We start from the raw sequence: 13185 nt of genomic DNA, 5'->3' as shown, positions 1-13185 counted from the left end.
TTTCAAAGGAATTTTCGTTAGTTGAACTATGTTTTTTAGTTACTGAACTTGAACTTCCACAGCAAAGGCACAACTTTTCACTAGCAAAAGGCAGCAAGACTCTAAACCAACAGCTGTTACTTAACTCCCAAATTCTTGACATAGCAAAATCACTTCAAAGGAAAAGGAGAAGTTCTAAAGGTTTGGCTGAGGAGGTGCTACTTGGAGTAAGCTGGCCTACGTTGAACTCCACGTTACCAAATGGGCTACCATCTGCAGTGTAACAGGTTACATATTCTAAAGCTAATTTCTTATCTTTACACCATATTTAAGCTCAATTAGAACAGAAAAGGAACCAGGCTGCTCACTCTGTACCTTCTACTTCAGTTGGGAGAGTGAGGACAGAATAACAGTAAGTCCCAAAGAGAGAAAATTCCTCAACAAGTACAAGATTATACCCTTGGTTCTTTTTAACCAAGTTGAAAAAAAAAAAAAAAAAAATAAAATGTAAATTAGAACTCCAGTATGGTTTGGGATCTGTATACAGAAACAGCATATTAAGAAACAGAAAAGACTACCAGCAGCAAAATATTCAGTTTTAGAATTATAGTATCAAAGACTTTCTTCTCTGAGCTTTCCACTGACAAGCTAAAAAGTGCAAAAATTAGCAGTTCAGTTTTTAGTCTTTCCTCAAATTATTTCAGCCATCAAATATGAAGGGCTCTCAGAATTGAAGACTAAAAAAAGAAATACTATCAGATTTCAGACAAGAATTAATACAAAAAAGATCTATAGCTTATATTATGTAAGAAGCCAAACGGAATATTACAGTCCCTTCTGTCCTAAAAAATTTATGACTATGATTGCTTGCAAGTATTCGATGAGAGCAGGCATAAGAAATGCACGAGAGAATTCTTCTCTAGCAAAAATTATCATTAGGCTCAGTGCAATGTGATTAAACAAAAGAAAACACAGGCTTAACACCAAGCTAAAACCTTCCAAAAAGCAGATCAATCGGACTGAATCATGGTGGGTAAAGATTACTCCCTCACCTGAACTTTGCCATCCATAGAATATTGACCTAAATTTTAAATTTAGACTCAGTGCTAAGAATTAAAAACAGAATTGACTTAGCTCACAGATGTCAAGACAATCATGATAAGAGAATATACAGTGGGAAATAAAGTTTTAGAGCAACCCATAGAAATATTACTTGAAATTCTTAAAGTCATTATTTCATATAATTTAACTTCTATAGTTTTAATAGCAGTGAAATCCAGAGTATATCCCAAGGAGATGCAAAGCAGGTAACAGCATACATCACATTGCCAGATGTCTAGAAGCAATACTACTTGACAAATAGTGCTATCAGATTTAAGAATTGGAAATCGTAGTATTTCAATAACCTTTGCATAAATAGAAAAGAGTTATATATTAATTTATTAACACCGATGTCTAATGAAACCAGTGTAGGAATCACAGAGCAAGAGAAACTATTTGAATAGTTATATAACCTTCTTTAAAATTCTACTCTAACTTGTAGTGAGGTCAAACAGCACAAGAGGTAGAATGCTCAAGTTCAATCAAAATTGATGATAGAATTGCTTTTCAAAAGTTACTCAAGTAATTATGAGAAAAATAACTCTATGATAACTTAAGGATTTCCAGAACATAAGCCTCCTCTCCAATATTCAACAAGGTTAAAGAGGTTTAACAAAAAAAAGCCACAATGGCTTCTGTGATGCCATCAAACTGATACAGACAGGCTCTTATGAACCCTCAAAATTCCAGGTTTTTTTGAGTGGAAGAAAATGTGTAAGAACAAAATATACATAAGGACATTAAGATATTCTCCTAGGATGTTTTTATTTGTTTGTTTAGACACTGTGTTTTAATTACTGTGGTCATTACTGATTTCTGTCCCAGAAGACTTCTGCCTGGCCAAGGCTGAAGTCAGACTTAAAAGAGCTGTCACATTTAGCCTGTACCAACCTAGTGTTACCTCTCTCTTAATTCTAGTAGGAAAATGTAAAGTTGAGGAAAAATACTCAAATCATACAGCAATACCTAAAGAAACTGCAGCTGTGTCCCACAAACAGTTGACCAATTTAAATTCCCTTAATGCCAAATGAGAGCAAGCCCTCTTCCTTCTGGTTACATGACTCTCTCCTGTCCTTGCACTAACAGTGTACTGCTAAGATGTTTTTGTGAGCTGATTTACTTCACTAACTCAGTAGAAGGATTTCTTTTTTCTACTGTTACCAAATTTAATTGAATCATAGAAGGGACCAACAAACACCAGAGGCTAGGACAAAGTAAACAAGAAAAGCAGGGAAAAGCAGATGGTAAGACATGGGAACCTTCCTTTTAGAAGCAATTAGCTTTTGCACAGGCTCACCGTATTTCTTGGAACTATAGCCTTAAGCAATACTGAATGATAAAAAAGAAAAGTGTACAACGGCTTAGGTCATAGAAACTCTCTGAACTTTGATCTTTTTTTTGTCTAAAGCATGCCCATGAACCTCTCCTTTGCATATGCTATCTGGAGTTATTTTGTTTGGGGCTCGTTTGATTTTCTAAGCGCTCATTCCTTTCCATGACTGTCCATGTCTCAGGCATCACAGCAACTAAGTTTCTTAATAAATTTGATAAAAGTCATTGTTCTCTATTCACAAAGCCTCACTGATCTAAGACTTTTTGTTCAAACACCCTATCCGCGGTATTTGCTACATCTCTTCAAGTTTAAAAGTATCTATACCTATATGTATACGAATATAAAAAAAAAGTCACCTACCATTACTTCTTCCATGTTTTGTGTTCCTATTTTCTAATTGCTGCTTAGCAAAGACAACAGGCAGGCATTACCGATTCTAGTCTTACGTACAGTTATGCACTGTTTAATGACCACACTATATTCAATAACATATACGTGCATGCATATGTATCTTTATATATGTATACACGTGTGCATATGTATGTATACATACAGTGCATATATCTGTATCGTATATATACACAAAGTCTCAAAACACACAGGACTATCTATCTTATTTAGATAGGTAGGACCAGGAGTGACAGCTTCCATTAGGCACCATAGATAGCCAAGTAGCTAGGATGCTTGTCCGAAATTAATAGACCTGACAGTCCTGAGAAGATTGAGACTTGAATAAATAAGTGGATAAAAGCAGACTTAATCCTGGAGCAATACACGGAACTACAGGTTTTCTGCTACCCAGATGAGCACTATAAGCATTTGCTGAAGTCTCTGGTTCTCCTTTTTATTTATTCATCTTCTGGTTCCTCCTGACTCTTACAAATCAATGTGACAACAGAAGAAAGATGCTTAAAGGCCTCGAGCAGCTCACTCTGTAATTTCAGGCTGAAGAAGCTACAACAGACAAAGAACTCACAGTTTTAAATCCATTGCATTAGAGGAATATCCTGATTCAAAACTTCCACTGTTTACACAAGTGCTCTAGCCACTAAATAGTCACACAAAAAGGTCCACAGGCAGCTTTTTAAAGATATAAAAATTCCCAGAATTTATATACTCCTTGATGAATTTGTTGAGTCTCCTGAAGGAATATAAACAAATTCAGACCTTCCTATAATACAACGAAGCATTTTCTAGTTCTACTGTATTTGACTGGAATAGTTAATGGGACACAACATGGGACAGTACCTGTAAGGTTCAAAAGCATCTGCAGTGCTGCTGGCAAGGGGTATTAGGACAGTCTCTACCCCTGAATTTGGTTTACCTCTCTTCTGAAGGCTTCAGACTAGTAGCTCCTTTGCCATCAGTAACAAGGGAAGCTATACACTCTCTCAGGCCTACTGTGTATAGTCTCAACTACACTAAACCCTTTTCAAAGCTTTGCTGCAAGACTTGCCATTTTTCATACTGACCCATCATCCTTTTAAGACATTCAAGGAACCTGAAGAAGAAAACAGTCTCTGCAAGTCTCCACGAACAGCAGAGTCTCTGTAACGGAGCTTGTGCATCTTAGGACCCTGGAATGCTCCGCAAGCTTGTGGGACCACACTCTAGGTACTGAGGGAGCATAAACTAAATGGTTCCCTTGCTGAGTGCTCTCTAAGCCAAGATCTCAATAATCAATATTGTGTAAGAGAAACTCATTTCCTGCTTAGTCATTACCCAGGCTGCACTATCTAGTTATGATATGAGAGGAGAACGATCAAGCACTATCATTCCTAAGTTTCAGGTAACCTAGTAGCTCTCTGATTAGACGTCCTCAAACTGTTCTGACTGGGCTGAGCATGCTACCACAAGCCTGATACTGTAGGACACTTCTCCAGTGTGTCCAATAGGTGAAAGGACTAAGTCAGCAGCATGGGTTAGAAATCATGAGGTAGTCTCCCGTCAGAAACAATTCTGAGCCTTCCAATACCAAAAAGTCTGCAGTGATAAATATGTTGGGCACTGGCAATAAGGTCTAATGCAAAGTCTTAGCAAGCCAGTCACACTGAAGAAAGTATCTGTCCCTCCAAATTCAAAGCTTGAACAAACAACAAATATTACACTTGCCAGAAACATACAAGGACAGAGGCAAAACACCTGGATGCTCAGCTAGATACTCAGCATTTGTTACACAAGGGCCTGAAAGATACTGGGGCAAGGTTTTAAATCAAGAAGGGTATCCAAAGAGGGTATTTCAAAATGCTTCAGCTGAACCAGAAGATCCATATGTCAAAACACCATGCACCCAAACATTTTATCTGTGTTTCTTGCTCAAGGCCATCAGACTAAGACTCCAGGAAAGATGTATAGGATGATGAAAGCAGGGGGGAAAAAGGTGTAGGAACGGAAGGAAAAAGATGACATTCATGCAAGAAATAAGTTCTCAGCAACCACATTAAAAGCTGCACACAAACACACACACAAAAACCCCACCGCAACAACAAAAAAACCAAAACCCCCAGGTATACAAAACACACCATCTTTTTTTCTTTCTTTTTTACTTTGTACTATCAAGCAAGAGTGAAAGAATATTTCTTTATGTGCACCAGTAGTCTCAAATGTTTAAGGAATAGCCACAGTGCACACACAAGCATTCCTGGACAAGTATGATGTTCAAAAGACATGCGAAAGCAAGGGCCAGAAGTACATATGCATCAGACATGGAAAGGGAAGTCTAAGTTTGAAGTGACAGTAAAGCCCTGGGAAGGATGCCAAAGAAGGATGACTAACGATTAAAGGCAGCAAATGCTGTATTTCTAACATTTAAAACAACTGAAGTGGAACAGGAGTATGGGTTAATTGCTTTTATTTATTTTTGTTAACTAAAGCCATCAAAAAGGGTTTTGAATCATGTGCTTTGCTATTGGGAAGCTTTGCTCGGTTTCTGCCTCCCTTTCTCAAATGCCCTTTCATAATTCTGAATATTTAGTATACTTGCACAGCACTGGGTAGCTCACTCCAATCTCAGTTCCTTTCCCTTAATTGTATGAATGCTAAGCCTGCAACTCATCAAGCAGACTTGCTTAGTACAGTACATACTGAACAATTTGAGAAAAAGCATTAAGATGAATGTTTTCAGGACAAGTGAAGATTTTTTTTTTTTTTGTTCTGATTCCCCATACCAGTTATGACACACAATGTTCCTCACTACAGAAAGAAGTTCAGTGGCCCACTTAGCCACAAACTGTACATCGTGTTAGGTATACTGAACTTTGCCAGGAGGATCATGAGAAAAGCATATGGATTTGTGCCTCACCTTACAGCTGAGGTCTTATAAATCACAGATATTTACCCCCATAATAAAGAGCACTTCCTCCAAGGCTGGTTTTGGTTTAGCAATCTGACATGTTTCATTGCTTAATAAATATACAACATGGCAACAACAGGAATACGTAGCAGATATTTTCAGGACCTTGAAAATACTCCAGCCCTCTAGTACCAAGGGAAACCAACAATATTCCATTGTGAATTTCAAAATATTCATGAATGATTTCACTTACTTAAATCTGTATATATACATTTAAATTTTAAGAAACCACCGGTTTTAGGTGTTAAGGAGAAAGGACTTTATATACTACATAAAACTCTAGAAAACTGCAGTTAATATGGAAGAAAATTTTAGTATCCTACAAAATTTGTATAAGTCTGAAAATTTTAACTCCAATTTTAGTAAAAATGCAAAAAGTTTCAAATAGATTGATAACCTAAATTGTACTGAGAAGCCTAACCAGAATTCTGGCACAGTATGAATAAAAGACCAACCTTATCTCAGCATTTACTACGCTAAAAATAATTCACTACACAGAAATGCACTGTCAGAGCTTAACATACACTCAGGTTTCAGTCCCATATTTTTCTTGTTATACTTTTCAATATTTTCATTTCTCCAGATGCTATAATCAGGAAAACAAACAAATAACAAAATAGACAATGCAAGATTCCACTGATATATACAGAGAAGGTTTTTTATTGGGGAAACTACAGCTATATACTATAGCTACTGTAACTTCCTACTTTAGGCATTGGAACAGGCTGCCCAGGGAAGTGGTACAATCACAGTCCCCAGAAGTATTCAAAAAACGTGTGAATGTGGTGCTTAGGGACATGGTTTAGAGATGGACCAGGCAGTTAGGTTAACAGGTTAGGCTCAATGATCTCAGAGGTCCTTTCCAACCTTAGCGATTCTATGATTCTACTTTAACTACAACCAAGATAATCCATTCTCCTTTTTTCTTAAATTCTCTGTATTTCCATAACAAATATACACAGCAAGAATGCTAAGATGAAAGCTAAATCTTTCTTAAATTGGAAATGGGGGAGAAGTAACATCTACTGCAAGTTTATGTTGCCCCTTTTATGGGCGCACCTTCCAATAGTTTTTGACTGCATGATTATTTTTCTCTAATCAAACTTCTCTTACACAGACAAGTACTTTTTCGCCTAGCATAATCACATAGCACTGCTGTTGCACTTGTGTTTCAAGTACATATGAAAAAACTTCCCATCTGTGAAGCAATGACCGTTCCTGCTGCTGCATGCACTACTTTAGTAAGTACTTTCATGATGAACTTATTTCTCTACAAAAACTGTGACTTCAAAGTAAATCAAAAGATACTTAAGGTGATAATCACCTGATTACAATGTAAAAGACTAAAATTTGAAAACCGTACAGCTAAAATAACTTACTAAATGTTTTAGCACCACCTCCTGGTCATACTACTACACACATTCTTAAAGTTAGTTTACAGTATACATTAACTATTTTCTGAGATCTCTACAGTGAAGAAAAAATATCAGAATATCTACTAACAAATGTAATTTACAGCAGACCATATCAAATCACAGGATCTCTCAGAACTAAGAAAAATTAAAACAATCAAGCACACTTGAAATTCAGGAATTCCAAGACTTACAGTGAATGGCATTTAAAATACACAAGTTAGATACCATTTTAAACACAGCATATTTTTAGAGCGTTATTCTAATTACAAGAAAAATATTTTCAGAAATACTGTCCCACATGAATTTGAAACAGGATTAGAATTAAAAGATGTAAAATCACAGAAAATGCAATAAAGGCAACACACATACCTTGAAATACTTTCTTCTGATACGTGTCATATTCATTAACATGACTCCAGAATTTATTCCAGTTACTCCATAATAGGGATGTCTAGCAAAGCGATTATACCACCCGATACGAGGCTCTTCATGTTCCGGTGCCATTGCAGCAATTTGTGTGGAGTTGAACTTTCCCAGGAAGGACCAAATATCATCAACAGGTCTCAAAAACAGAATGTCAGTATCAACATACAGTAGTGAATCCACATTTTTGAGGATTAACTGTGGGGGAAAGAAATCGAAAACCAGACTTTTAAGTTTTATGGAGTTTCTCTTCATAAAACAGAAGTTGCTGCCATTACACAATGAAGTTTAATACATTTTTGTCATATGCAAATAAATTCACTTCAGACTGACAGTTTGCAGGCCATAAATTTGTCATCATTCCCTCTTCTCTCATTTTGGAGAATTTTTGTAGAGTGAAACAGAGGTTTTATATAGAATAGTAATGCAAAGGCACTCAGTCTACATTTTATATCCCAGGGCTCCTCAGGAGTAGGCTGCAGGCCAGGTGAAACATTACCGTAACAGGAGCTCCTACCTTCCTCCTGCTCCCTTGCTTTCCTATGCATCTAATCAAACAAGGGAGAGGGGTAAGGGAGCCCCAGAAGAGACAGTATTTGGGAGATAGCTGCCACTGCTATAATTCACCTAGCCTGAAGTATGATTTCTGAAGTGTCTCAGATGAGCAAAGAAAAGGTTGCACTCTGGCAACTATAGCCCATTTCTTGCTTCATTTTCTCTAACACTTCTGTCCTGGTTTCAGCTGGGATAGAGTTAATTTTCGTCTTGGTAGCTGGTATGGGGCTGTGTTTTGGGTTTAGGATGAGAACAATGTTGATGATACACTGATGCTTTGGTTCTTGCTAAGTAGTGCTAAGCTGTCTCTGAATAGGTGCTAAGTGGCGCTCACACTGGTCAAGGACTTTTTCAGCTTCCCCTGCTCTGCCGGGGGCACAAGAAGCTGGGAGGGGGCACAGCCGGGGGGAGGGATGACCCAGACTGGCCCAAGGGCTATTCCATACCATATGGCGTCATGCTCAGTATATAAGCTGGGGGAAGAAGAAGGAAGGGGGGACATTGGGTATGATGGTGTTTGTCCTCCCAAGTAACCATTACGCGTGATGGAGCCCTGCTTTCCTGGGGATGGCTGAACACCTGCCTGCCCATGGGAAGTAGTGAATGAATTCCTTGTTCTGTTTTGTTTGCGTGCACGGTTTTTGCTTTGCCTATTTAACTGCTCTATTTCATTTTACTTCAATTATTAAACTGTTCTTATCTCAACCCACGAGTTTCCTCCCTTTTACCCTTCTGATTCTCTCCCCCATCCCACTGGTGGGGAGTGAGCGAGCAGCTGCGTGGTGCTTAGTTGCTGGCTGGAGTTAAACCACGACAACTTCTCAGACCCATGCATGCAGGAAACTTTCCAACTAAATGAGGAGATGAGGTGTGATAAATCCTTCTTACCTCTGAGAGGATGACATGACCTGTACCCCTCACTGAGGATACTGTGCCATAATACAGCAAGTGAGACTTTTATTCTATAGTCTATTAGTGCCACAGAAGAAAGTTAAATTCGGAGCGTTTTTTAGGATGTCATAAAAGTAACTTTTAGGAGTAGTAGTAGTTCTTAATTTAAAACTGAGCAGAAATTAGATTAACAAGGACAGCTTGATGCTTCATAAACAGAATTCCGTATTGTCCTATTACAGAATAACTCACTGGCAAGAACAGCCTTTGTGAAGCACATGGTTTAAACAATTTCTTCCATTCTGCTGCACTCTCAGTTGGAAATGTTATTGGATATAATGTGTAATTAACTTTTCCTTCATTGGGGAAGTCATCAAGCTGTGTGAAAAGAAGAGATCATAAAAATTGGTTCAGTTCGATTCTATTACAAAAAAAGAAATCAATCCCTCATTCAAATTGATACTTGAACACAACTGCAACACCTCTCTTCCGTAACAGAAATGCTTCCTGAACTACAATAATCTGTCAACTATTCAAAATACTTGAACAAAAAGTGGCACCTGCAGGCCACTATGAAGAAAACACATCATATCGGATCATATACAAAAGTAAGGGCAAGTAAAATAAATTAGTGTTTACAAAACATAAATAAATAAAACTTTTTCCCCTCTTAACTAGTTCCCACAGGAGAAATACCAACGAAGTCTTTCTCAATTTAAAATAACCTTACCCAATTTTTGCCACAGTTACTGTTCGCGTGACATTAGTGTATGTATATTAGTATCTGTAACATACTAATGTCATAGTACGACATTTTAAGCACAAAAATAGTAAAACTCTCCACAGCTATATACTAGTTAGCTTCTAATACTGCTACTCCAGTCATAATGTTATATTTATTAACTGGAATTTACTAAAATTAGACATAACCATAGCTACCATTTTCAAAGACTGACGCTTCACTTTGTTTAGACAATGTAAGGCTGACTCATACCATAAGCACAGGAACAAAAAAGGACAGATCTCTGTTTTCTCTTATAAAACCAACTTTAAATAAGCTCACACAAGACAACTGGTTTGTGTTCAGAACATCAGGTTTGTCTTTAACAGATTCAAGGTGACAAATCAGGAAGTTTTGGTCTGTCTCTATGAAAAGCTTTGATATCAGCAACTGGCATTTTTCCGCAGGGAAAAAAAAAATTCACAAATCCCCATCCAATATTACGAAAGGCTTGCGTATTACCTTATTTTTAGATCCCCGCATTTCTGCCACTACAGCCAACAACTACCACCCAAGAAGCAGAGAAATTGCTATATATGACTCAAATTGTACTACAAATTGATTAAATAAATTATTTGGGTACTTACTATGTCTTTGAAACTCTCATGCAATTGGTCCTCAGCAAAAATATGAAACTGAAGGGGTTTGATGCTGAAAATAATGGCTGATCTCAACATAGTAACAGTCTCCTCCAGTCTTTCACCACAGGCAACCACTGCTAGATGCATTTTCTCAGAAGGATGTGTTTTCATATAATCGTATCTGATACAAAAATATTTTTTCATTTGACATTATTTCTAGCACAGGCTTAAAGAAAAGCTCTACTATTTACTGCAGCATGTAATTTAACAAAATATCCTTTATCATATTTAAACCAGCAAAGGATAACTCAGAACATACAAACTACAGCATTACACCTCATATGTAGGCTTACATTTAACCTGAACTATTCTCATATTCACTCCCACCATCCCAGCCTATGAGGGAAAAACAAGGTATAGAAGAGCTATACAGAAACTAAACAAACAAATATTCATTTTCTTAGTAATCTTACTATCCATTACTAGCAAGAAATTCCATCAAAATAGCTACATTAAGAGAAAGATCACATGAAGTTACATTGAAATGTGAAAGGCTGACAGCACATTAAGTCTATGCATGAGTTCATTTTCTCCTCTTTCCCTGGACTCAGAACAGAGATAGGGAAACATAATAAATATTGCAGAGTTAAACTCAACAACAAAAGTGATATAACCCCCTACTTTTAAGAAGTTCTTCTAAGAACATTTTTGAGTGATCTAGGCGTTTTGTTCATTTTCTGCTCCAGTAAATCCTTTTGTCAAACCCATGCTTCAGGGCTTCTCCTAAGCACTGGCAAAATGCTAAAAGCTTTCTCCCCTCCTTCCATCCTGCAGGAGTACAACTTGGGTTGGAAGCAGGGGAAACTAACAGCTCAAATGGCCTTGTGGGATGTCCTGGTGCTCCCAGTGGTTCTGGAAAATCCGTCAGGTACACCGACCACATGCACTACTCATGTCCTTGGGACTAAACCACTGCAAGGTGTGGGGACTGGGAAGTCCTTTCTTCCTGAAGACAGCTGCACAACAGTTATGATGCGAAGTGCCTGGTATGTATTATACAGGGTACATTTAAAAGTTATTTCTTTATTTTAACACAATAGGCTAAAATTATCATCAGGTAAATACCCTTAGTTTGGTGGCAAACACAGTGGGTATACTAAACCTAAAACCACATTCTCCTGGATTTCATATATTTAATTAGTCAGAAAAGCTTTCAGAGGTTTTAAACATGTCAACTGAAAGCCAATCTTCAAAACAATATTCTGCACTTGAGTTATTTGCATGGACTATGGGAGGAGGGGGGGCTAAAAGAACTAAGAGGATCTGAAGGTCTAAATTACAAGTTTAATTCAAAGTTACGCAGACAAAAAAAAAAAAAATCAGAAGCTGGAAAAGACTTTCCCAAACTAGTAACAGTGGAGAAATGCTTGGCAAACATACCATCCATTCTTAGAAACTTGCCAAAGAGAGAGACACTTCAAAACAGAAATTAACAGATGTGATTCTTAGCACATAACCTCCACCCAATTTATGTAACTAAAACTTTAGATGCATACAAGTTTTCCTTTAAATTGACAAAAGATACTATGCAAATATGCCTTTTTTTCTTTAAGGCATGGAAGAGCAACACACATTATTTTGAGTTCCATGAGGCAAAATATAAGCAAAGATATCGATGTAAAACTGCTGAAGTTTAACGCCATAAATAATAGCTGCATTTAAAAAAACATTCCAAGTTTTGGAAGACTTCAATGCCCTGGAACTAAAAATCTCCAGCATCCCAGGGATTTAAGAGTAACAAAATTTTAATTAGAACATGCAGTCAGTCTTAAGTCAAGGTCTGGAGCATAATAATGCCCCAAAAATCACATGGGTGAACGACCTCACAGGTAGGATTCAGATCCAAAACAGGATACGTAAATGAAGACGCTGACATACAAGATTGTGTCCAAATGTCATTAAAGCCAATGGAGATCTGGTGAGCCAGATATGGAGTGCAGACAGCAATTCATCTTATTTACTTTGAAATACCTAGGGCTTGATTCAATTTTTTAACATAGGTATAGTGCCGTTTAATAAGCTCTAGAATATCCCACCTGACCTCCAGGTGCCAGTCCAAAAGAACTGGGTGTCTCAAAGATCATGTTGTATCTACTAGTCCTAAGGAGACATCTAGGATACCCAAGTGCTTCTCCATTAACACCAGCCATTTACTTCTCAGCAACTTAATGGCTAGTCACCTGGATCATTCACTACACTCTTTCAATTTTAATGACTGCTTAAGACCTACTTGACATAGACACCTATATGCAGATGTCTATATTCAGATGATTTAATCCACAGACTGAAACCTTTTACAAGTCTTGCAGCAAAACCTGAAAAATTAGTTCAGGCTAACAGGAAAAAATATCATAAAACATAATCTTTAAATGTAACTGAGCCATGCCCATTCAGACATTTATACATAAAGCTAATTTAAACATTACACCACATAGTAAGAAGCTAATGTAAAAAACACAAAGCTGAATGTGATGAGGGTAGCTGAAACCCACAAATAAGTACATTGCTGCAGTCTGAACAAGCTGCAAGCAGCAGATTAGCCTCATCCCTAATCCAGTGAAAAGGGAATTACAATAATTAAGCCCTGAAGTCACGAGAGCCTACAGTGATACTGCAAGGTCATGTGATAAATAAGGGCACAACCTACACAAACTGCATAGCTGAAAGCCAAGTTCCTGGACTACATGTAACACATGGCTTTCCATGAATAAGGT

At 37.4% G+C, this 13185-nt stretch overlaps 1 protein-coding gene across 2 annotated transcripts in view; it reads right to left on the bottom strand.

Moving 5' to 3' along the window:
- Nucleotides 1-13185, bottom strand: part of GXYLT1 (glucoside xylosyltransferase 1) — a gene marked incomplete at its 5' end in the record, with an annotated part of 36753 nt that overhangs the window by 6786 nt on the left and 16782 nt on the right. For both annotated transcript variants that reach the window (XM_082309241.1, XM_082309242.1), the window contains 3 exons: nt 7550-7801; nt 9302-9427; nt 10418-10592. In XM_082309241.1, the coding sequence (XP_082165367.1) occupies nt 7550-7801; nt 9302-9427; nt 10418-10592 (553 nt within the window). The remainder of the gene's footprint in view (nt 1-7549; nt 7802-9301; nt 9428-10417; nt 10593-13185) is intronic.

Source organism: Platalea leucorodia (genome assembly GCF_965183815.1).
Source record: "Platalea leucorodia genome assembly, chromosome: 4".
In the NCBI taxonomy this organism is placed as follows: domain Eukaryota; kingdom Metazoa; phylum Chordata; class Aves; order Pelecaniformes; family Threskiornithidae; genus Platalea; species Platalea leucorodia.
Note: the sequence above shows the minus strand (reverse complement) of the source record. Positions and strands in the feature narration are given on the sequence as shown.